This window comes from Neopelma chrysocephalum, unplaced genomic scaffold (genome assembly GCF_003984885.1).
Source record: "Neopelma chrysocephalum unplaced genomic scaffold, ASM398488v2 Primary Assembly neopelma1_83, whole genome shotgun sequence".
In the NCBI taxonomy this organism is placed as follows: Eukaryota; Metazoa; Chordata; class Aves; order Passeriformes; family Pipridae; genus Neopelma; species Neopelma chrysocephalum.
This window is the reverse complement of record NW_020897745.1, coordinates 2,438,467-2,464,327: the sequence shown is the minus strand read 5'-3', so window position 1 is coordinate 2,464,327 and position 25,861 is coordinate 2,438,467. Positions and strand designations below refer to the sequence as shown.

The following is a 25,861-nucleotide window of genomic DNA, read 5'->3' as shown; positions in this document are numbered from 1 at the left end:
TGAAACCAGAAGACATGTGATGTGTTTAAACATAATTTGTGATTAAAAACCAACCAGTTCCAACCCCCTGCCATGGGCAGGAACACCTTCCACTATCCCAGGTTGCTCAAAGCTCCATCCAACCTGGCCTTCTAACCAACACTTCCAGGGATGGGGCAGCCACAGCTTCTCTGGGCAGCCTGTGCCAGGGCCTCACCACCCTCACAGGGAAGAATTTCTTCCTAATATCTAATCTAAATCTCCTTTCAGTTTGAAGCCATTGCTCCCTGTCCTGTCATTACAGGCCCTTGTAAATAGTCTTTCCCCATCTTTGCTGCAAGTTCCCTTCAGCTGCTGGAAGGGTGAAATTTTTCCCCGGAGCCTTCTGGTTTCCAGGCTGGACAATCCCAGTTCCCTCAGCCTTTCCTCACAGGAGAGGTGCTCTATCCTTCTGATCAACTTGGTGGCATCCTCTGGAGCTGGCGTTCACCAGGTGGAGTCCGAGCTCAGACATCTCCTTGAGCACATTGTTTCACACGCCGCCGCCAGTCCGATACGCGTTTTTAGCCTTTAACTCAACAGAAAAACTCTACCGTCCGGAAGTTTACCGACCAATTAACAACTCGAAGACGGGCTAAACGCTTCGCTTCCGGCACGGCGCGTTTCCTGGCGTTGTTTAGAGCTGCTGCTCGGTGTCACTTGTGCGATGTCTGAGGCGAGACGCGCTCCTCGCAGCCTGGCTGGGAGCGAACCCCCTGTACCCCGGGGGGTCACCTCAGCGCTGACACTGCACCCACCCCACGGCCCTGAGCCGCTCCCCGGCCCCGGGCGTGACAGACCCGCCCCCGAGACCCGGAAGAACCGCTCCCCGGCCCCAGGGGTGGCACAGCCCGATCCCGGAACCCGGAGGAGCCGCCGAGGCCTCCTCGGGCCTCGCCGTCGCCATGGCAACGCCGTCCCTGAAGGCCCCCGCGCCGGGCTGCCCGCCGCGCTGCCTGACCCACCACACGGCCGCCATCCCCGCTCCCCGGGTTAACTCCCCACGCGCCGCCCGACGAGGAAGCGCTTCCCGATCCCACTGGGAACACCGGGAGCAGCGGCGAGCACGGAGCAGGGGCTGCCCGCCGCGCCGCCTGACTGAAAAAAAAAAAGACAACAACAACCCTCCGGAGGTTCCGGGGCGGGGTGTCTGTGGCGCTGCCTGCGCGGAGCGGCGCGAGGTCCCCGCGTGCCCGCGGCGGTGCCTGTGTGGAAGTGCGGCCGGGGCCGCCCAGGGCCGGGGCCGGCGCTGGCGGGGGGCCCGGGGGGCCCGGCCGGGGGGCGGCGGGACGGGCAGCACGACCAGGAGGAGGAGGAGGAAGAGGAGGAACAGCAGGAGCAGCAGCAGCGGGAGCGCGGCCCGGACGCGATGGACCAGTGCGTGACGGTGGAGCGGGAGCTGGAGAAGGTGCTGCAGAAGTTCTCGGGATACGGGCAGCTCTGCGAGCGCAGCCTGGAGGAGCTGATCCAGTACGCGGGAGGGCTGCGCAGGGAGATCCTGCAGACAGAGAGTACGTGGAGAGACCCCTCCCCCGCACCCCTCCTTTCCTCCCCTGCGCCTCCCCCGGGGGGGAACCCCCAAAATGTGGGGTGTTGTGGCCCCAAAACTTCGGGCTCTGTGGGGTGGGGACCCTTCCAGGGAGAGCCCCTGCCCTGAGGGTTCTGTGCTGCGGGGGCTGAGCCAGGACCACCCCACGGAGATTTGGGGCTTTTCTGACATGGAAAAGTTAAAAAGTGGGAGTGGGGCAGGTTTGGGTTGGGTATTGGGAAAAGGTTCTTCACCCAGACGATGGTTGGGTGCTGGAACAGGCTCTCCAGGGAAGTGGTCACAGCACCAAGTCTGGCAGAGTTCAAGAAGGATTGGGATGATGCTCTCAGGCACATGCTGTGACTCTTGGGGATGGTCCTGTGCAGGGCTAAAGCTTGGACTCGAGGATTCTTGGGGTTCCCTTCCAACTCAGCATATTCTGTGTGATTCTGTGATGGGTCTCGGCCCTTCCAGGCCTTCCCTGCCTTGTCTGTACTGCCCAAGAGGTTCATTTGTTCCCGGTCAGCAGGTCTGGCGTGACCCTAGTCAGGGTGTTCATAACCCTTGATGTTGGGTTACAAAGGGGTTGGTCACCCCGGGGGAAACACAGGGCCGGCCTGACCTGTTTGCTTTTTTTTTTCCTCACTCGTATTTATTTTATTTTCTTTTTTCTCTCTGTTTTCCTATGTCCCCTAAGTTGTGTTCCTTTGCTTGGAGGGGAGGGTTTGGCAGTGTTTAGGGTAAAGCCACCCTTAGCAGGGAGTAAACACCGGCCCTGTCCGTGTGTCAGCTGGTTTTGGGCACTTGCTGGGTCTGTAAACACAGGACATGTAAAGGTTGTGAAATCCCAGAGGTGGAGGCAGTGTCGTGTTTTGTTGATGGAGTGGGAGGGAGTGGAGAGGCAGCTGAAGTGATTTACCCAGGACCATGCAGGAAGCCGGGGATTAAAAATAGGAACTTGCAGGCTCCTGAGCCCAAACTTGAGAGCAAATGTGCTGTTGCTCTGCTTTTTGCTTTTGTTTGGTTCAGAGGAAACGTTTTTGCTGTGGTTCTTGTGCAAATGCAGGTGCAAAGCTCAGTCAAGAGTGTGGATAATTCCAGGAATGCCAGCAGGAGTGTGCTGGAGCTGCTCTGTGTGTACACAGCAGTTTCTATGGACAGCAAACACGGAATTCTGATTCCAAGGCAGTTGTTTGGGATGAAAAAAAGTTTGGTCTTTCTGACATTGTTTTGAACTGTGTTTCAAACTGTTGTTTGTGCTGTTTGAAACAGTCTGGGCTTGGGCATTGAGGACAGTCAATAAAATGTGTGTCTTCACAATCTGGCCTGGCCTGGAACGCTCATGGTGTGACGCTCACACTTGTGTTGGTCTTTGTTTGGCAGTAAAGGTTTGTCTGAGAGAACCCCATTGCAGCTCCAGAGCTTTTACGCACTTTGTGATAAAATTAAAAGGTTCCAGTGTGTGATTCCTTCCAGGTCCTTGTTGGGTTTTCCATCCAGGCTTGGATTAGCAGTTTTTGGGGCTGTCCAGTGAAGGCCCTGGACATACTTTCAGCACTTATCAAGTGGTGATGCTGTCCCAGAGAGCACATCCCAAACTGAGCTTTCTTTTACTAGAATGAAGCCAATATGTTATTAGTGCACCCTTAAACATCTGGGGACTCTTCAGTTTTGGCATCTGAGGGTGAGCTGGCTTCATAGGTGGCAAAATTCTTCTTGGTTTTTTTTTTCCTTTAACATATTATTTATAACTTTCTAACAAGAACAGGTATTTGCAGCTTTTATACACTGTGTCCTGAGGATTTTTGAAAATTGGTAGTGTTGAAAACAGCCAGATATCTCAATGTGGAGCTCTAATGTAGGGGTATGGACTGCAGAAATGTGCTTGATTATGCAATTTTAAAGGAAAAAAGGAAGAGAAATGAAAACCCTCACTGCTGAAGAAGAAGTTAATGCTGTAGGACAAGATCTGAGAGCAAAGATGCATGAAAAAACCTTAAATAGGCAGTGGATATAAAAAGGAAGTGGGTGGGGACAAAGAAACCATTAGAAGCTGCTTTAACCTCTAAACTGTGGGGTTCCCTCCCCCCCCTTGAAATGTCTTTTTTCATGTTAAAGCCTGAGGACAGACCAGCCCTATCTGTGCTCAGTCCTGTGAGTGGGAAGGCAAAGTTTGTTTTTCTTCTCCCTTCCCCTCATACATCTGTCTTTCTGGAGCAGCCAAGGCAGGGCTGCATGTTCCTGGATGGTATAAATGTGTCTGGCTGAGTAAACTTGGCTCTGGACTGCTTTGTGCCCAGTGTCTGCTGGACAGTGTATTTATTTATTTTTTTAATTGTGACTGTACATGTATGGCTGTGGTGTCCTGTGAACCCCCAAATACCAGGAGGGCTGGTTCCAGGCTTTCTCCTGCTGATTTATTACAAGCAACTCGTAGTTTGGTTGAAGCTGGAAGAGAGGGGTGCAGAGGGGAAACCTTTTACAGTTCTGATGACTTTTCCTGTGTAGACATTTTCATTGATTTACAGGAGTTGGTTTCTGCTGCAGTAAGTGTCAGGGGCCAGTAATTCACTTATTTGCTTGGCGTAAAAGCAGTGAGTTGTTTGGGTTTTAGCTTAATGGCTCTTCTTGCAAAAAAACCCAGAAGTGTATTTTAGCTTCTCTGTTCATTGCAGAATGAGTGTTTCCATTTTGCGTGTTGTGTAATCTCTGGCTGATCGTTTTGTGGTGGCAAAAGCCACGAGATAGTTAAAGATCCTTCGTGTGACTTTACATGTCTGTCATAAAAATTAAACAGCAACTGAGAAATAGGGATTATTCTTAAAATAATTTTAGGAGCTGAACTCCATGTAATAGTTGAGTGAATTTTTCATTTTTAATTCGGGATGCACAGAGTCACAGAATTGACTGTTTCCATCCTTATTACTCCTCACTCATCCACTGGAAAAAAAATAGAGAGCCCCATTAGCCATTTGCCCAGGAGGTGATCATTGGTTTCATGGGACTGGAGGGAGTTAAAGCTTTTTTCTTTCTTAAAAGCTGTGGCTGTTGCTGCTGAAGCTTCCTCAGCTGGAGACTGTGGGGCTGGACAGGAGCTGTTTCCTTGGTTAGAGGTGGGGTGAGATAGTTCAGTGTGCAACAACAGAGGGGAAGGTATCTAGAAAAAGTGCCTGTGGAATCATTATCCATCCCCTGTGATCACAGTTTTTTGTGGATTTCCTTTGCTGTCTCCAGAATCTGTGCTCTTAATACGCTGCTGAAACAAAAAATGTGTTAAAATGTGAAATCAAAAACGAACAAACTTAAAAAGCGAACACGTTTTCCATAAAATCCTTCTTCTAAAGAGATATTTCGGTGATTTTTGGTTTTGCACATGAGGACTTTGGGCCCAGAATACCAGGGAGGCATTTCTGGGCTTCTCTCCCACTTAAAGTAGCCTTCCTGCAGCTGAAGGAAGGAAAAAACGTCTGTGTCCCTAAAGGAAAAAACTCTTCATTTAGAATGAACTTTGTGGAAGGAGAGACCTTCAGAGGTAAAATCGGAAAAGAGATTCTCTTTGTGTTTTTAAATCAAAAGCAGGAAGAAAGGACTGGGGTAAAGCACTGAAAAATGCTTTTTTTTTTTCCCCTGACTAAAGCTCCTGAGCGATGTTTGAAACAAGGCACAGAGGGTGTAAACTGTGATGGGGCTTGTAAACCTTCCCTGTTCATTATTTTGTTCACAGAATGGATTGTTGGACATCAGCTAAAAATGTCACAGTTCCTAGAGAATAAATCTCATAACAATGTCCACTGATCCTTCATGGGCTGCTTCTTATCCATAGAGGGGAACTGGAGGCTGGTTGGCTGAACTTCCAGAGGTGTTTCCACAAGTCAGGAAGCAGAAGTTTGATACAGCTCAAACACAGAGTCCAATAGAAGTGGGTGGTTTGTGGGGTGGGAATTAACTGGACTCTGATTAATCCACATTTTGCTTTCACCTTGTTGTATTTAAACATGATGTTCTGACGTACCTTCAGGATCAGTCTGAAAGAGAACTGATCCTGTGGTAGCTTCAGCAGCTTTCTGTTATTCCCTGAGACATTTGTGGATTGGGTGTTTCTTTGAGATGTTTATTCATATGCTGTGACTGAGACACATGAGAACTTTACATTAATTTTTTAAACTGTTGCCCTTGTTCACTGTTATTGTGCACCCAACTGGATTCCTAATTCCCCAGGTGAGTTTTCACACAGGTGAATTCCTGTCTTTCTGCCTCCTTTTACACTGATCTTGCTTTGCAAATACTCCCTGGATTGCATTTCTTTCTTTTAATACCACTTTTTGTCTTTATATGTTGCATATTAAGAGATTGGATGTTACCATTTGTCTGTAGCAAAGTGAGTAATTTTCCTCTCTTTTGTCTAGATCAAGATGGAGACTTGTCAGGGACGATTTCACTTGTTATGACACAGTGTTGTAAAAGAATAAAAGACACAGTCCAAAAACTGGCCTCCGATCATAAGGACATTCACAGCAGTGTATCCCGAGTTGGAAAAGCCATTGATAAGGTATTTATTTTGTAGTTTGATTGTATTATAGCATTAATTCTGTGGTGTGTGCTCTGCTTTAGAAAGTCTGGATTTGTGCTACAGTCAATCTTAACTAAGTCTTCCTGAGAACTACAGAAGCAGAAGTGAGACGGGGCTGTACCGTACTTGCTTTCAGAACTCACTGCAGACAGAGTATTCCTTCTGGGGCAGCTCAGATCTCCTAATTTCTGAGAGAACACTCCACATTGATACTGCAAGACTTAGTATATTTTGTGTTTTATTGGTTTAGCAGGATGTTTGTTTCAGTATCTGTCTCGGTAAGAAATACTGTGGTTTATATATATAATGTTTACTTAATTGTCAGTGGCAGGTAACTCAGAAGTGGCATTTTGTTCTGGAAAGCAGGACAAGTGGCTGCCCCATACCTGGAAGTGTTCAAGGCCAAATTGGACTGGGCTTGGGCCAACCTGGTCTAGTGGGAGGTGTCCCTGCCCGTGGCAGGGGGTTGGAATGAGGTGATCTTTAAAGTTCCTTCCAACCCAAACCATTCTGCGATTCTATAAGATAAGAGAATTTTTTAAGAAAGGCAGTTTGTACATATTTCAGGGGTGTTGTTGGTTTTGGGGCTTAATTTTATAAGACAGCCTTATTGTGAGCAGAGTAGATTCAACGTCTTGTAGTCTGCATGTCTGCCATAACAAATAGGGCAGCTTATCTTTGGAGCTTTGCATATGAGATGTTCTGAGATGAATTCCAGGTTCAAGAATAACTGGGATCTGAATATTTTTGTAGGTAGATATTAACAATTCTTTGAAATGTTTCTAAAGTGGTGTTATATGTGTACTTTCAGGCCATGCTTTTCTCCCTCTCTGTTCTTTTCTGTATTCAGGGAGTCTTGTGCTTTAGAGGCTCCTGTATTCAGGGAGTCTTTTTTGGACATTCTTGTGATAGTTTCACATCAGAACATGCCTCTGTTGACAGGATCTAAACATTTGGTTTGAGGTGCACCTTATAATCTTATTAAGGAAGATCCTGTAAATGAGTCTTTTCACCTGGACCAAGACATTTGCAGCATTACCCAATACTGATTTGTCCTTCGGGAATCTCATTTAAGCTTTGTTAGTAATGATAATCTGTTAAAGTACAATGTTACAATAGTGTGATGAAGGAACAAAGTACTTACTGCTGCGTTATTGGGCAGATTGCCCATGAAACTGTTGTATTTTTTGTTTATATGTATGGCTGACCATCATGGAGAGCTCAAACTTTGTAGTAATAGCTTTAATCCACACGTCACTTATCCAAAGCTTAAGGATGCATCTGTCTCAAATCCTTGCTGCTGTACCTAAACCAATTAACTAGAGTAAAATTCCATCCTTATTACCAGCTTGAAGCCTGAAATAAATCTATGTAATCTTGTCCTAAGTTTTAAACTTTCCTATTCTGCTTCAGCAAGTGGACTTTGTACAAATACACTCTCGGGTTTGGCCAGACCTTCATTTAAATCCTCTGAGGTAGAATAGCCCCAGGTCATATATAGAGGGTGTGAACATTCAGTGGAAATTGGTGATAGTATTTCTTACAAGCCAAAAAAACCCCAACACTTGCAAGCTTAAAGAAGTTTAGACTTGAGTCTAATCTCCAAATTGATGTTTTAGTTTTCATGGAAATAGAGTTTTTCCAGTATTATTTCTATCCTGCTGTTTAAGTTTATTTACTATTTATATTTGAAAAGGGATAGATGTAAATAAAAAGCATTTTTTAAGTTTCAAGTGTGTGGTTTTGTGAAACAGTAGAAAGGATCTGAATAATCCTTTCCTGCTCTGAGCCTATTGAGTGTCAGAAGGGCTGCTTAAAAAATGAGCTCAACTTGCTGTATTCAGTTTGCTTCTTCCTCTGGATTTGCAGTCTCAGTGTCTGTGGTGTTTGCATCAAAAGACTGGAAGCAGTGGGAACTGCAGGAGTCCCCAGTTCTGCTTGTAACGAAGGATGTAATTTTATGAAGTTCAGAGCACAAGTTAGGATTGCCTCCTTAAATATGAACTTGGTTGAGCTTTTCTTTTTAGTGCAAGCAGTTTGAATTTTGTTAGTTTTCCCCAATTGCTAGTAAGGGAAGCACTTTAAAATATGTCTTGGCCTGTTTCTCAGATGAATACGTGAAATGTTTAAATCCAGGTGGAATTCAGCGTTTCCCTGAACAGTGACATTTGAAGGAAAGCTTCCATATGTAGTTAATGCAGTTTCCCTGTGCTGCTGGAAAATATGTTTGAAACCTGCCAGCAAAGTCTTTGGCACCCGAGTCCCATAACCTGCTGGAGTTGCCCTCCCCCATCCCTTCACCATAATATGCTTAAGCTTAAACCAATAGAAGTAATTAAGTGTAATTGATGTAGTGAATTGATTCTCAACACATTTCTGGACAAAACGCTGCTGCTTCCAAAATAAAACACTCATTAGAATATAAAGAAGCACAGCCCTTGCCTTGATTCATGAGACTTGACTTTTGTTTCAAACTTATTTTATAGACAGATTAACATCTCCAGGACACTGTTTGTGGTCTCCCTAGCTGTGCGTGCTCAGGCACAGATAAACGTAACTCATTATTTTGTTGCCTGGTTTGAGATTGGGAAACACGGTAATACTGGTGCCAATTTTATGTGACACAGCCGAATGACAGCTGTTGTTGCGTGTGGAATCAACAAACTTCCTCCTTAGCAAGCCTGGATTGTGGAAGAACTTGCTGTATTGTCTGCTCACGGCAATTCCAGGTTCAATTTCTTTTTTCCTTATTTTGGGGCAGGGTTATACCTAGATGTAAAGTTTAGTGTGGTCAGGTTTTAAGTTATTGTAGTCGTTGCTCGTGAACTTGGATGGGCCCTAGATTTGTCTGTCTGCAGAGTTCACTCTGAGAACAGAAGCCCTTAAGCAAAATGAAGTTCAAATTTGGTATCAAATACATTAAAGTCTGAAATGCCAAAGCTTTGTGTGTTGCTTTTTAGTTAGTAGTTCCTGGAAACGTTATCTAATAAGCTAAACCTTTTTTCATAGTAGTTCTACATGAATCACATGCTTCTGATCCATGAAAGGTTGCCCTCTCTTCCAGAGAGCATTTTCTCCTTTGAAAGCAATTGTTTGCATCCAGTTTTTTTGTGTTGTATGAGCATTTGCTCTGCTTCCAGAACTCACTGCTGTTCAGCAAGTTATCAGGTACCTCACTCATCAGCGTCTCTGTAAATCATTCTGGAATGATTTGAATTCATCTCAAAGCTTTTTGATGGGCTGGTAAATGTTTTCCCTCTAGCAGCAATCTGAGTAGTGGTTAAATGTCTTCATTTAGGAATAAGAGGAGTAAATGGCAGCTCCTTTCATTTTTTTCCCCCCAGCATTTTATGCCTGTTAAAAGGCCAACATTTTAAGTAGTGCTTTGGGAAGGCAAACTTTCACCTAAGTTAATGTTTGTTTCATGTAAAAACTTGTATATGAACAAACTAAAAACCTTTACTGAACTTCATATAACTGTGAAGAATGGGGCTAAATGAATGCAAAGTCTTGGCAACTTGTGCTTTATCTTATGTGCAAACAGATTTAACAGAAAAGGTAAACAAATATTTTATTTGTATTTTGGATCAGAATTCAGAAGGGAGGAATGGACAAAGTAATCTCAACTGAGGAATAAAACTGTACTAAATCATCATCCTTCTTCATATTGTGTTGTTTCAAATAACATGGAGGGTTGTTATGTTGGTTAAAATGGTCCATCTTGTGTTTGTGTGCATCTTGAAGTCCTCACATTCTAGCAGTTATTAGTAGTGTGTTGTTTCATTGGTGGTTCATTGTTCCCTTGGTGTATTTAGCACATAACATTTCTACATTCTGGCCCTAGACTTACTAGTTAGGCTCTTTAAAAACGGTTTGTTTCTCAGGAATATTAGCTGACACTTGGGTTATTTTGTGCTTTTCAGGTTTTAAGCTTTCCTGAGTTTTTAACTTGCAGAATTTATTCTAACTTTTGAAATCTTATTAAACCCCACGTGCTGTCAGTTAGCATACTGTTAGCATTTAGAAAACAAAACTGAGGGGTGTGCAGTCACCAGCAGATCATCCATGCGTGGCAGTTATGAAATACAGAAGCCAAAGGCAAGTGGTAATTTGTTCTGACATGTGACAGTCACTCACTGTAATGTGTGCAGTCAGTTCCTAAAGCTCCTCAGGGCCCAGAGGAGACAGAGCTGTGGAATCCCACATATAATACACACCTCAGGAACTGTTTAAAACAAAACAAAAAAGTTATTGGAATGAGAACCTGATCAAGACTGGCTTGATCAGAGAGTGACTGAGGGGAAGTGAAAAAACTTGAAGTCCTCAGGTTGTACGATGTGACTTGAATCTGCAGCACGTCCAGGTTGATGCAACTCATTACCACCTTCTGTGGGAATTAAAAGTCTAATTTATGATGGGGTTTTGAAAAGGTTCACAACAAGATTTGTTGTTTCAAAAGAAAACGAGTATTTTGTGAGGGCACTGAGCTAATTGGCTCCATCACCCCTGCCCCCAAGGAGATGTGACAGTGTTTGAGGCATGGGTTCAGCTTTAATGTTTGGTAACTGCCCAGAAGAATAAAGTTTCTGCTTACGGGGTTATACAGCTTAAAGTCAATTACTTTTAGATTATTGATGATCTCTACCCTGGAAACTAAGTACCAAAAGCAAGCCTGTGTGTTCTGAATACTGCCCCTGATATTCCTTTAGTGCATTGTTGATGGATTTGTTACCTGCTGGTGGTGTTTGGACACTGATACCAGGAATCAGCAATGGTGGTGAGCCTGTAAGGATTCAAATAGTTGGCACAAATAAGAACAGTATTATTAAATCTTTAAGATGCTTAAGTTTTTCAAGATACAGCTTAAAAATGAGCAGCATGGCAAGGAGCTTACGAGTTAAGATACCCAAGTGAAAATATTGTTAAATGTGAGACTTGAATCAGTGGTGATAATTCAAATGCTCATCTCGCTCCACCATCTCAGAGAGATGGAAGAGACAATTTGCTGCACTTAACGTTTTACTGAAAGTTTGCTGAGAGACCTGAAGGGAGTGGTGGCTTTGGAGCCCTGTGTGCAGGGATGAGAAGACTGCCCCTTTCTCAGGGTGGCACAGAGCAACATCAGAGGAGATGTGAAGGTGCTGATGAAGGAAATAATTAAGTGGTGAGTAAAAGGAGGGTGCAGTGTGAGGCTGAGCTGTGCACAGGAAGGCAGCTCGTGCCAGCTGTGTGTTATCTGCTGTGACAGAACCCGGTGTTTGTGTGAGATCGGTGTTCCCGTGATGTGCAGGGTTGTGGATCCTCACTGAGCTGCAGCTGAAGCACTGCTATTTCCACTGAACTCCTGATTTCTGAAGTTCCTTCTTGGGAGAGAGCCCTCGAGAGAGAGCCATAGTGATCACATCAGGCAGCAAGCAAGGAGCTGACTTTTAGGCTTTTTATTTTGCAGCAGCTTTGTTTTAGGCAATGGAGGAGGACTTTTATTAAAGTTAACCTGCCTGCCCTCATCATAGACCATGTTAGCAGTTAAAATCCTGGTTTATATCTTGGATTGGAACAAATGTTTCTCTCCTGCTGCCAAGAGGCGCAGTGCCAAGCAGTGCCAAGTGTTACCAAAGAGTCACCGTGACAATATCTTTAGTTATTCCTGGAATATGTCTGTAGGCCACTGGCCTAAAAATACACAGCAGTAGGATCATCTGGGTTAGAGCTGTAAAAGATCTCTTGGACTTTCAAAGCTTGTCCTATTGCTGGGATGTTGAGGTCTTCAGAGATTTGAATTTTATTGTTGTTTGGGGGTGGGGAGAATGACCTTTTCCTTTTTCACCATTGTCTACCCCCCCTCCCCAGTTATGTAAAATAATCTTGAGTTAAAACTTCAGCTTCCAATTTGGTGTGCTGCAGTGACAGTGATGCACTGATAACGCTGTCTTCATTCTGGTGTACACTATTATGTTTTCTGTTCCCTGTACATTTTCAGTTTTCACATATGGAAAAAGGTTTTTCTGCAGATACTTCCTTCAGAAATGCACCATGGGCTTGAAAGCCATGTTTAGTTAGTTAACTAGGTTTCTAACTTTCTAGCTAGACTTGTAATTTGCCAGTGTAATTCCTTACAGTGAATAGTATTCAGACTTGAAACAAGCAAGCCAAAGGATTTGTTCTTCCATACACAGGAGATAATGAAGCAGCTGACAGATACATTTCACTTTGGAGGTAATTGAGGGCCAACTGAGTAACAGGCAGAAGGCATCAGGGTGGAGACACAGGTGTCCTGCATAATTAAGGAAAAATGATGTGGGGTGATTTGTTCCAGCCCATTAACTGATAATTTCGTGTGTTTCAGAACTTTGACTCGGACATCAGCAGTGTGGGGATAGATGGGTGCTGGCAGGCTGACAGCCAGAGGATCCTCAACGAGGTGATGGTGGAGCACTTCTTCCGGCAGGGAATGCTGGATGTAGCTGAGGAACTTTGCCAGGTAAGGATAAGTGTGGGTGTTGAAGGTTATCAACTGTGGAAAAGATGCTTTGTGTTACCTTCCTTATTTGAATGTTCCTGGTCAATATTTAAACTGACAGAAAACCAACAGATCAATCCCACTGTGTTTTTCATGCTTTCACTAAAAACTACTTTTTTTTTTTTTCCCCAGGAATCTGGTCTATCAATAGATCAAAGTCAAAAAGAACCATTTGTGGAGTTAAATCGAATATTGGAAGCATTAAAAGTTAGAGTTTTGAGACCTGCACTAGAGTGAGTCTACTCATTTTTTTCCTCCCCTCCATTTTTTTAATGCTTTTAACAAAAAGGACACCTGTTAGTGAGATTTCTTCTGAACAAAACAATTCAGTTAATGCAAGTCAGTGGATAATGATGACTGCTCAGACCAAAATCAAGTCTGGGACTTGATAATGTCTGGGATCTGTCAGTCAGCCTTAGACCAGGATATTTTCTCGACCTTTACAACCCTTAGACATGTAGGCTCGTGCTAAAAGCAACAGTGAGGAGGGAAAGGTGATGAAATGTCTCAAGGGCTGCTGCTTTATGATTTACAGTAGTGGATGTATAACTGCATGCCATTTCAGAATAACTTTTAATTTAAAAATAAGAAAGCCCCCAAAAAATCCTCAACCTAATTTTTAAGTTTTCATAAGCCTGGGTTGGCCTCAGAAGTAAGGAAAAAAACAACCACAAAACACAAAAACCCAAATCAATCAAACAAAACAACGAAACCAACTCTGAAGCGACCTTTTAAAAACAGAAACCATGAGACAAAAGCAAATTCAAAATTTCCGTGTTTAATTCCCGAGCATAATTCACATACTTAAGATACCTTTTTTGCATTATTCAGTTAAGTACATTTTTGTATTAAATATTTTCTTTTCCCTTTAACATGAACCATCAGAGGTGTGTCAATTCAGTGCTTATTGGCATTTAAGTGCAGGGACACTCTGATACTCAAAGTTCATCAACTAAATCCTGTATTATGCCTCTGGGTCATGCATAAGTTTGACCTGAATAGCTGGCCTTCGAATATAGTTGCACAGGTGAAAAGGTGAGGTGGTTTATTGCAGTTGAATTGGCTAAATTGAAGGGAAGCAACACTGATGTTACAACTGAAACAGGATTTACTGTCAGCTACATCATGTATTTCTTACAGTTCAAATAGTAACAGAGCTGTCGTGAAGGATAATCCCTGAGGAACAGTAATTTGCTGTTATATCTGTTCCCTTGAAGTCCCTAAATTCATTTTAGCTCCAGTTTGCAGGGCTTTATGCCTTACCCATTGCTTCTTAGTTGTATCTTGTAGTTTCTGCAATGAGTTAAATATTTTTTCAAACAAAGGAGAAGGCATGGTTGTCCTTCAAAGGAATTCTTATTCCAGCTGAATGGGCAGACAATAGGGTGTATTGTCAGCATAGTTTTTGTGCTGGTCTCCCTCCCCCACCCTGTCTTATTTCTGTGTATAATGTTTATTCTGTTTAAACTGGACAGTGCAAAAGCTGTCTGCTTCTCTTTGCTGCTGCTGGGCACAGAGGGGCCTTATTTGTAGTGATGTTTATGTAAAAACCATAGGGAGGATGATCCACATGTGACAAAATGTCGTGGTCTGGTGTAGAAGATAACCCATGTCTTAAATGCCCAGTTACTCCACAGAACTGCTGATACCAGTAAAGGGATTTCCCATATTATTTCCTAGCAGACGTGAGTGTTCAGGAGGAGGGATGGAAACCAATCCTGGATGGATGATCTCCATATGATGGGAGCTTGGAGAGTGGCATTGTGCTCTTTGGGCTAAAACTGGCGTCAGTAAATACAGCTCCAGGGGTGCATAAAGGAGTCCCAAACTGGCCCATGGCAGGGTCAGGCTGCTGACAGTGGTGTTGAAGTAGAAAGGTGTCACACAAGGATGATTAATTACAGTGCCATGAACCAGGAAGAGGAGTGTAGCAGGGTTTATCCATGCAAAATCGTGGAAGGTTGGGATTAAAACAACAACCAGTCTCTCGGCCTCTGCCAGTGCTCTGTGCCTGTGCTTGGTTTAACTCAGCGTTGGAAACAAAACAAACACAAGTGGCTCCTGGTCACTGCCATGGGAAGGGAGTTGTCAGATTAATGACTTTTCCAATAGACTTTCAAACCCCTGCTGAGGTGATAGAGAGAAATTAGTATTTGTGTCTCACAAAAAAACAGACCCCAACTGTATTTTTTTTTTTCAGATTTTCTTTTAATACAAATTCCAACACTTAAAAATGTGACACTTCAGATTTAAACAGAATATGACTGGCCATAACTTTTTTGTTTTCCCTTGTGGGGTGTGCAGCTTGACTTTTGTAGATGCCCAGTCTGGCCCTGCACCGTAAACTGTGTCATCTCTGTACCTCTTCAGGATCCCATTAATTTCCAGTGACTTTTCTCACTGTAATTTGGTGATGGGAAGGAGAAATACATGTGGGTTTGTTTTTTTTTTTGAATGGATTCTGGCCCTTTGGAGGTCAGGTTGGGTCTCCATGTGAAGGTCTGATGGGAATGACTTACAGGTTCCAAGCTTTTGTCTGTAATTTTGTCTTCACCTCTGTAAACAGGAGGGTACACAGGTCACTCAGAAGTGAAAACACTTAGAGTATCATTTTGAGAGGAGGTAAGAAGACAGGTGATGTGATTACCAACAATTTTGGACAGTGGTAGAGAGTGTGTGGGCTGGATGTTTTAAACCTCACTTGCTGTTTTTTTGTTTTTTCGTTGGAAGTAGGAACAGCGTGTCCCAGACCAAACACCTCAGGCCTTGCTTCTGTGGTTGCTTTCTTTTGATACAAATCTGTGCTGCCACTCAAAGAACTAAAAATGGAAAGGCTGCCTAAAAGCTCATTTGGAAAAATAGTCTCGGCCTCAGCAAGATGAAGTACTCTGTCATGTGGGTGTGAATATTGGCAGGGAGAGGATGGAGGCTCTTTTGATGCAATAGAGATTAATATCTCATTCATGGGACTGTGGACTAGCCTTAGTGTTTATTTATAATTTTTTGTCCTTCAGCTGCTTATTAGTCTGTGGTTGTTAACTTAAGGCTCTCGTTTTTGTAGCCTGGATTGAACTTCATTGCCACTATACCTGGTTGAAACTGGGCACACTGATCATAAAAATACAGTTAAAAAAACCCCAAAAAACTTATAAAAACACCCCAAACCTCACTCACAACCCTTGGTTAGTGAGTGTGCTCTTCCCTCCTGGTGGAGATGACAGTGCTGGCAGTGTTATGAGGCTGCTCATCTGAAACTGCTTGAGATTAGGGACAGTAGGGCTTGTTCTTAGTTCAAAGGCTTCATTTTTCACTGTTTCCTACTGAAAGATTCCTGGGTCTTTACAAAGCCTTGTCAGTGAAGTCAGACCACTGACACTGCCACCACAACAAATTGAAAGTGGATACTTGCTCATTAATGCTCTACCTTCTTGCTTTGAAAGCCCTACCAATACTGTAAGGATGCTTAATTTTCTTATTTTAGTATTGATTGAAGGAAACAGAGGCCTCACATACCCTTTTTGGTTTTGTTTTGGTTTTTTGGTTTTTTTTTAAGGAACGGAGACTTCCTCAGTTCGTTACTGAAAAGTGAAAAGCTTTTTTCTTAATGGGGCCCCCACAGTGAAAATAGTAGAACTAATTAACACTAATGAGAAACAGATGTACTGGAGAACATTGAAATTTGAGGTTCTTAAGAGAGAGATTGGATTGATTTAGGCCTGACTAAATTGAATTAAGGAAAAAAAAACCCGAAACAACACCCAAAGAACCTCCCAAAAAAACAAGAAAGGGATGGATGAATTCTAAATAATAAAAAAAACTTTTTATGAAATGCTTTGAAAATTCCAGTTCATTTTACTCAATGTGTGTTTAAGAATTCTTTCACGTTATTCAGGAGCCAAACATTAGTGTTGTCATGGTGAACGAGACACAGCAAGTGAGAAATATTCTTATTGTCCAAGTTGAAAATGACACAGAAAGCAAAGTTTATCTAGGGTAAAGTATGATATTTAGGCTGACTTCCCTTCTCCCATTGTAAGGTCTTGATAATATCTGTCTTTGAGGTCCCGTAGATGCAATTCCTCTCTCCGGAGCACACATATAAACTCAGTGGCTTGGAGAACATGTTTAGTGAATGAGGACATAGGAAAATGTTCTTGAAAGGCTTGGTCAAACTTCTTCAACGTGCAGCTGAAGAACTGTCAGTAATTGTTAAAATTAAGATAAAGTGTTACTAATTTATATACAGTAGATTCTAGCTATTTCTGCCTCTTGTTGTGCCTAATTTAGTCTTGTCTTCCATCCAGTGAGTGTTGAATTCTGCAGAGTTTAACCTCTACAGCAGCACCAGAAGTACCACAGTCAATGTGTTGTGCACCCTGTGTAGCTCCTTTACTTGTAAAAGGTCCTGCCATTTTCTGTGCTCTTTAGAGACTCTCAAAAGTTCAGGGAACAGTCATACTTCCCTTGAAATAGAGGGTAGATAATTGTGATAATTTCATAGGGTGTAGGCTGACACTTAATTACTCTTGTGTCACGTCCCATTGTGCCTCCTCCTTTCTTCCAGGTGGGCGGTATCCAACAGAGAAATGCTCATGGCACAGAACAGTTCGTTGGAATTTAAGCTGCACAGATTATATTTCATTAGTTTATTGATGGGGGGAACAGCAAATCAAAGAGAAGCACTTCAGTACGCGAAAAACTTCCAGCCGTTCGCCCTAAATCATCAGAAAGGTACATTTGGGGTCACATTAAGGGGATTTAAAGCACTGGGATATGGCACCTTGTAGTAAAATATTAATCATGTTCCAAATGTGCCTTACTCCATTACTATCAGTTTGTTAAAGGCTTCTTATTTTTGTATTTAATGTATATAACCTGAATTCTTACAATTTGAATTGTCTTTTTTTTTTCTTTTTTTAAGAGGACACAAATAAATGTGAATGTTTGCACATTTGCTTAACATTAAGGTTTTTGACTCTTTAAATAAATGTGTAGATGACATCTGTAATAGGTCTGTGCCAGGGTTAAATGTTAAAAATGCACAGAAATGTTCTTGGAGTAGTCATCTGCTATTTTCTGCTGCGTGGGGTAATACAAAGAAGTGAAACTTTTGAAAAATGGGGAACATGGGAGTTAAATGAATGATCTCAATCTGAATCCAATAAAGCCTGTTTTTTTATGGTAGTGTGTGTGTGTGTGTGTGTGTCAGAAAGCTTACAAAAAACCAAACCTGTTTGAAGCAGATTCCCAGGCAGCACACCCTGCCTGTGGTGGGGCAGACAACCCCCCAGTCAGTCCGTAGTGGAATGGAGTGTTCTGTAGAGGTGAGGGTGTGTGTCATTGATTCTGCCTGTTTTCTGTGTGAAAGCTCGAACTGCAGACACAAGCTTTTATTTGTTGCATAAAGTATCTCCCTGCTCTTGGTCCCTCCCAGACATTCAGGTGTTGATGGGCAGCCTGGTGTACCTGCGGCAGGGCATCGAGAACTCCCCGTACGTTCACCTGTTGGATGCAAACCAGTGGGCTGACATCTGTGACATCTTCACAAGGGATGCCTGTGCTCTCCTGGGCCTCTCAGTGGAATCACCTCTCAGTGTTAGGTAATGCTGCTTTTCCTTTGCTTTTGGAACCAGGTTCGTTATGGTTTGGTTTCTGTTTCTTATTGAGGACCAAAGAAATGGCCTTTGGGAAGTAGTCTCATCTAGCTTGCATTAAATAAAGAATATAATTACATTTAGCTCTAACCAGGTTTGCAAAGGTTAGAAATCAGAGGTTCCTGTGTGTTGAGCTTTACCCTGCACCACTGCAGCTCAAGAGTAAGCGTTCCTGGATGGAATTTGGCTTCTGAAGTTTAGACATAAGTGTGAAAGATGAGGATGGCAATCAGCCAGTTACTCTCAGCAAAATTGTGACAACTGTCCCTGCTGTTTAACTGAAAAAACCCATAGAACTGTGGCCATGATTCTGTCAGCATTTGATAATTTTGGTTTTTAATCCACACATTACTGGTCTTCTTAGAAGAATGCTTAAGAGTTATGTTGTGATTTCAGCTGCTAAAATTTCTGAATTGTTTGCTGGACCTCATTTGTGAAGAAGAGAGAGGCACTTTTAAGCTCAGTAGCTAACCTGACAAACTGCAAATCTGTAGGAGGCAGTTGGAAATGTGAAGGAAACCCAACCTAATATCCTTCGAGCTCCAAAGATAAAACAGTTTAGCTGCTATTTAGCCTTTGCATGTCAATACCCTCAATATACTCACCTGATGTTCTCATTTTTATGTCAGACATTAAATAGAAAATAAATTATATATATCTTTCAAAGCTAGATTTGGTGCTTAGCAGAAGCTTCACTACCTCCTCGTTTTGGGGGGGCTTTTTTTTTCCTGTTTCTATTTACTGTTGTTAGACTTCTGTACTTAGTTTAGAACTCATAAATTGTCAAGCCTTCTGCTTCTCCTGTTTGCATCTCAGTCACAAAATACAACAGAAACAACAAAAGGAGCACTTCAGATTGTCTTTCTACAATAGACTTACAAGTTTCATTTTGAGGTTTTTATAGATATCCAAAGCTTATATCTCTGTTTTTTGGCTTTCATCTTTCTCCTGTTTCATTCAAATTAACAACAATCCTTTCCATTTTTGTTGCTCATGCACTGATGCTGCAATGCAGTTTTCAGTGCAAATGGCCAAGAGATTTTCAGTGAAGTGAAAAATCCCTGTTACTGATGTTTGAAGGGGTTGGACATTTGCTTTGCTCCTGATGTGGAATTGATTGCTCTGAAATGTATTTACTGCATAGGTGGTATCAATACTCTTGTCATAAATAAGACTGTTGTAAATGGGTGTGACCTTTGAGTGCTGCACATCCTTTAGGAATTAAACCAGCGTGAAGTGAAATTCCTGCTATAAAATACGTTCTTTCTAGAACATGAGCAACGGGCACTTTTTTAAGGCTGATTGGTTTCTCCAATATTTATCTAATCCTATACAGGCTCATAGTCTGAATTTATGTGTGGAGACAGTGGGATAACTCTTGTAGTATGGAGGTTGTGGTTCAGGGTCTTAAAGGACTATAGGACACCATTTGAATTTACTGTTTACTTGAATTGTTACACTTTTAAAGGGCTCTTGGGAGATGTTTTCTTGCAGAACCATTAAAGCAGTAATGCTTGTCTTTCTACAAATACTATCTGTCTGAACTTTTTCACAGGGTTAATACAAATTACAGTCAGGGCTGAAGTAACCAAAAAGCAGAGTGTAAGGATTGAAATGGCCAGTTGGGGAGGATATGATTTTTTTTTAAGTTTTTTTTGTAGCTTAGGCAAGAGATACGCAGGTTTCAGACATATCCCTCCCAAGTAAATCAGCCAGAATGTTCCTGCAGAAATATAGAAACAATTATCTGGAAGGACAGAGTGGAGACAAAGGGCATGACTTCTGCAGACAATAAAACTTGCACAAATAGTAAAATAATCTGCCAAACAAACAGAGCAGGCTGATACCAATGACAAATCTTCTGTTGCTGGTGATTTCCAGGCCTGTAGTAGTGTCAACTAGTCTTAAATCCATCAAATCATCTGTTAATTTGTGGAAACCCAGTGTCATATTTTCTTTTGTAACATGCTGAAATATTTCCAAATGATGTGGTAAGTTCCGGTAATGGGCAACTCCCAGAGGAGGCTGCACTGTTGGGACACAGACTCTGGGCAGTTTTATACTGCTGTATTTGTCACAGGGCATGCTTTCCCTCCTTCACTTACCTTTCTAGGGTTCTTCTACGTTTCTTTTCTTGATTTAAGGTGAAGGTGGAAAGAGATGTTTCTTTACGTGGTAATTAGGTCTAAATAAAGGATTTTATGGGTTGTGTGTACGTGTGGGTTACGTGGAAGCTCTTAGGCTGCACGTACTCTTCCATAGCTGAGAGCAACCACTTGTGTGAGCTAAAGTGGTGTCTTTCTCCTGTACAGGTCAAAGTCAAAGTAGGTGGTAGAGAAAATCAATTTATTACAATACTCAGAAGGGGGATTTACTGTTGTTTTCTGTCCAGAATGTAGTACCTGAGGGCCCCAGCCTAAAATACAGGATAACTGATAACCCGCCCCAGAGTCCTTGCTTGTCTCTACTTCTGAGCTCCTTCCAGGTGTAACGAGATCTGAATGAAATAGTACAAAACTCTTGTGTCCCAGTTAACCTTTGAAGCAGAAATGTGAAAAATGCTCGTTTCCTAGCAGGTACTTTATGTTAACATTTCCCTTTTCTGCAGTTTTTCAGCAGGTTGTGTAGCATTACCAGCTCTAATTAACATCAAGGCAGTTATTGAACAAAGGCAGTGCACGGGCGTTTGGAACCAGAAGGACGAACTCCCGGTGAGTTGATGCTGAGCTGTCCCAGGACAGATTTCTGACAGCAAATGCTGTTTTCAGGTTTCTTTTGTGCTGAATATTATGGGATGTTATACACGGCCTCCACCTCCAGCGGCTTGGGGGTTTGCAGGGCCCTGGGGCTCACAGACACCCACACACTCAAACACAAAGGACACTGACATGACCAGACCAGCTGCAAAGGCTGCCACAGACACAGCTCTGCCTTCAGCAGCACCCACACACAAGGATTGAATAAAACATAAGTACAGATAGCCAAGGTCCCTTCCTCCTCTTTGGCTGGTAAAGATTGAAGTCCACTTGTGAAAGCACAAATGCACCACTCCAGATTCACAAGCAGGTATGTGTTCATGGGCACTCAAGTATTGGCATGGCCCTTCTGGCCTGTTTTATACCCCTTTCTGGCCATTCCTCCCCAATCCCCTTACCCTGCACTTTCTTCCTACAATTTGCGTAGTCCTGCTGACTCCCTCTCCACTGAGACCCTCAGGTTTGCAAAGTCCAGGTTCGGTTGCAGTTTATTGATGACCTCTCAGTTAGTGTGGCTGTCAAGATTGTTTCTTATTATTGTCTCCATTCTGTCTCTCTGTCAGGTTTGTACCTCTGGGTGTTGTTTGATGCTCCCCCTTTTACTTGTTATCCCCTTTCGCATTGAAAGGGTCTTTGATCAAATGACCTTAAAGAAACAGGCGCTTTCTCCTTCCACTTATTCTGTTTCTGTATAACTGGAAAGAAAATGGATCCCACAGGGAAACATTAACTTCCCCTACCTAGGCTTGAGCTTAGTCCAGGGCTTGCTTTGCACTGGCTCTTTATCAGGCAGACAGGAGATGAAAGAATTAGTGCTGCATCTGGGGACACAGGAGTTGGGATCCAGTGCATTATGCTTCCAGCACATCTCATTTATATCAGTTGAAATGAAATTCAGTTGTTATGAAACCCCAGTTTCCCTTTATAGCTCTTACCAGGCGTGTGCAGCTCTCCAGTGACCTGCTCCTGATTTGGAAAGGAAACCTATTTAGTGCAAACTGGGCATGAACTGAGTTACCCTCTTCGACTGCAGCTGGAAGAGATTCATTTGTAGTGTGAGGATGTGTGTTGATTTTCTCCCAGCTGTGTTTTCTGTAATGCTGAGAGTGTAACCTCCAAGTGTGACAAATTCCTGCCCTGCTGTCCAGATAGGAATGATTACCTAGGGAGAATTTGGAAAAAGATTGCTGTCTGATGTAGAGCAGTTAATAATACACGTGTGTCTCCTTGCATTTTCTAAACTGGAGGATCTCTAGTGTGTTCTGCTGAGGCAGTAGGGGTGTGGAAAGCCTTATTTTCATTGTGCAAAGGCAGAGATTAAGTAGCATGAAAAGGTCACATTGTCAGGTTTGGTTGAAGGTTAAACCTTTTGGAACAGAAGACTGGTCAGAGCCAGCAGCTTTAGGTACACAAGCAGTGATTTTTGCAGTTCTCAGTTAATTGCTGAAGCCACAGGCCTGTTTTTCTCTGTTACATGCCCCTTCCTGAAATCATTTTATTCTCGGGGCAAGAGTTGTGCTGCACCAGTGTCTTCTGTGTTGGTACTGAAAATTAGTGATTCTGACCCACTTCATTAGTCACAAGACATGAAGGTGTTGGGAGAGTCTTTCAAAAAGCTGTAGAACATTACCACTGTCAATCCAAAGATTTTTCTCTTTTTTTCTTTCCCCCTTAAATAAAGTCTGTCATCTAAACCACTTTGTATTTCCTAGCCAGTGATTTCCAGAAAGTCTTGCTGGGTCACAGCTCAGTTTTCCTGCCAGGGCATAGATTTGCACCGACATATGCACTTGTCCCTTGGCAGAATACTCTGCTTTGTTGCTTCTGCCCATGCCCAACATAAATCACCATTTTAAGATCACAGTTAAGTATTTTTGGCTGGGAAATTGTCAGGCATCCACACAATGGGTTTTGCTGCCTTCACAGCTGCATTGAGAAATCTGTTAAGTAAGGGCCATGACCTGAAGGGATAATTATCTGGAAATGCAGTTTCCCAAGATAAATTTTTCTGTTGCTTTCTTTCACAGATTGAAGTGGACCTCGGTAAAAAGTGCTGGTATCATTCGATATTTGCCTGTCCCATCCTTCGTCAGCAAACAACAGATAATAATCCACCTATGAAATTAGTCTGTGGTCATATTATATCAAGAGACGCTTTGAATAAAATGTTTAATGGCAGCAAGTAAGTACCATTCTTTTATTTCAAGCAACATACAGACAAGGGCAAATCTTAAGACTAGAATACTGTGCTTTGGGAAAACTGAGTCCATAATTACATAACCAGTGGAAGGTTGTTAATCTTGGAGAATGGTTTAAAAGCCAGATAAGCCAGGTTGATGCACTGGAGAAAAACGTAATAAACCCTCTGGTGTTGTGAAAAGTGAGTTTATGTGAAGGAATTTAATGAGCAGAGTAATTTTTCAAGTTGTAAGTCCCATTGTGTTGTCTTAAATTCAGAATGGAGGCCTTTACACACACAGTTTTTCCTTGGGAGCAAGGTTAGTAATGCATGAAGCATCCCTTAAAAATAAAATCAAACCTCTGGGGAAATACAGCTTAGTTAATTGAGCAGGTAGGGGAATTATCACTGTGAAAATACTCCTCAGATATGTGTGACGTGCCTGCAGGCTTTTGGGAAGCAGAAAATGGGAGAGAGAAAGCTATACAGATTTTCTTGAGGAAGAACTGGTGGTTGTTTGGATGGAATAGATGCAGCTTCCGTGGAGGCTGTCAGCTTAATTTAGAGCTGTAAGTTGTTTTGAGAAATTCAGTGTGAAAATAAGTGAGGCCATGAATGAAAATGCCGACTGATGTTCGTGTTCTGTGCCCTGTTAGAGAAGCCTGAAGGGATGCCTTTCTGGGTGACTTTAGCCATTTTAAGCCAGTAAGCTTGCTGCTACATCATTCCTGGCCCCCATCACTCTTCCTGATGCTTTCATTGATCAGCTTTAGTGACAGCACAGCTCTGACAATATTAACTCAGGGTGAGGGTGGAAAAGGTAAAAGGCCCAAATGTGAGAGATGGGGGGGAAAATGGACCAGTGCTAGAAGAGAGATTATAAGCAAGTAGGATTGTATCACTGGAGACCTCAGCAGGAAGGCCAGGCTGAGGTTTTCAGTCATAACCTGCAGGAGCTGATCTAAATGAGTTGTAAAAATCACAGCGTTTTGAGAACCAGACAGTAAAATGCACTGGGTGCTGAGGGAAGCCACCAGCTGATCTAAAATTACTGCAGGGCCAGGCTGGATGGGGCTCTGAGCAACCTGGTCTAGTGGAATGTGTCCCTGCCCATGGCAAGGGGGGTGGAACTGGACGGTTTTTAAGGTCCCTTCCAACCCAAACCATTCTATGACTCTAAAATACAACAAGAGAATCCAGAAGTAGAAAAAATAGCTATGAAGAAATTCCTCTTCATGATTAATCTAATAATTCAGAGGCATGTGGGTGGAAGGTGAGAAAAAGACTAGAAAGAAAAACATCATAAGGTCTCTCTCAGCTAAAAGTGACTTTCAGTGGAGCCAAGTAAAGTGTTGTAGCTTAAGAATGCATTTGTTTCATGCTACAGTGGTAAAACTCGATACCTTTAATGCTCAGTTGTCACACATTGCCCCGATTCTAACACGTTATTTTTGTCCCCAGATTAAAATGCCCCTATTGTCCAATGGAACAGAGCCCTGGAGATGCCAAACAGATATTTTTCTGAAGAAAAGTTTCATTATGCAGTTTGTAAGTGACACTCTGGATTTCAGGTGCATTTCAGGAGAATTAAAACACACTTGTTCCCTTTTATGCAGCAGACTGAGGACTCCTGTGTTTGTATAAGCTAATGCTACAGAAACTTTGCCAACATTTAGTATATACATACCAAGTGGAAATGCTACAGAAATATTATTACCATAGGGCTTTACTATACTCTTGGTCTCCATACCTGATCAAGTTACTACACCAGCAGTTGTCATTCAATGCAGGTTTTTGTACTTAATTATACGGTGACTTTTTACTTTTTAAAGGCAGAAATTGATCACCCCCATTTGTTTAATATTCTTCCTGCTATTATTCTATCATTTTATTGATAACTGTCATCTTAGAGAATGTTTGTGGACAAAGTTTTATTTCCTGTAATGTGTACATAATTAAAGGTAAATACTTCAGAAAAAAAAAGGTTTGATAAATTGAATAGTCGTTATAAAACTAATTTGTATTTTTTTCGCTGAAAATGCTGTGATATATTCTGAGTTTTTCTTTCAAACATTTTTTCAACTTTTACATAGAATTCAAAGTAAATGTGCATATATATAAAGTATATAAAATATAGCCCCAAGGGGCTACCTGTTAAAATCCATCACTAATTTAAAGGGTGATGTGTGGCTAAACTACTACTGGGGCAGAGAGGGAATAGGAAATCCTGTTCCTTTGGTTTCACGATGGAGAAGTGTTTGTGTAAGAGAACATTCAATAAATTCTGAAGTGGAAATGCTTTTAGTCGATGACATTTGCTCTCTGGCCTTTGTAGTCATGTTCTTTGAACTTTGTATTCAGGATTAGGCTATAAATGTCATGTTGCTGTATAGTTTAATAGTCATTATAGTGTGCTATTTATAAACAGTTATCAAAACCAAATAAATTGTAGAAGTATTCATTGTTAAATGGGGGGAAAGCATGTTCTGATGCAACCTACTGATCACAACTCTGCACTTGGCAGAACTGGGCCCTACATCATATATTAGGAGGTAGCAAGTTTTCTGTAGCTTGAGAACACTTTGCTTCTAGCCTTGTTTTTGTAGTAGAATATTACTGCCATTGCCACTTTTTCT

At 42.4% G+C, this 25,861-nt stretch overlaps 1 protein-coding gene across 1 annotated transcript; it reads left to right on the top strand.

Moving 5' to 3' along the window:
- Positions 1 to 1,285: 1,285 nt before the first annotated feature.
- RMND5A (required for meiotic nuclear division 5 homolog A) lies at positions 1,286 to 25,537 on the top strand. The gene is made up of 9 exons (XM_027691259.1): positions 1,286 to 1,529; positions 5,953 to 6,095; positions 12,463 to 12,597; positions 12,769 to 12,869; positions 17,201 to 17,367; positions 18,071 to 18,236; positions 20,899 to 21,001; positions 23,074 to 23,228; positions 24,687 to 25,537. The coding sequence occupies exons 1-9, from the start codon at positions 1,388 to 1,390 to the stop codon at positions 24,748 to 24,750; spliced, it is 1,176 nt and encodes a 391-aa protein (XP_027547060.1). The 5' UTR covers positions 1,286 to 1,387; the 3' UTR covers positions 24,751 to 25,537.
- The last annotated feature ends 324 nt before the right edge of the window (positions 25,538 to 25,861 follow it).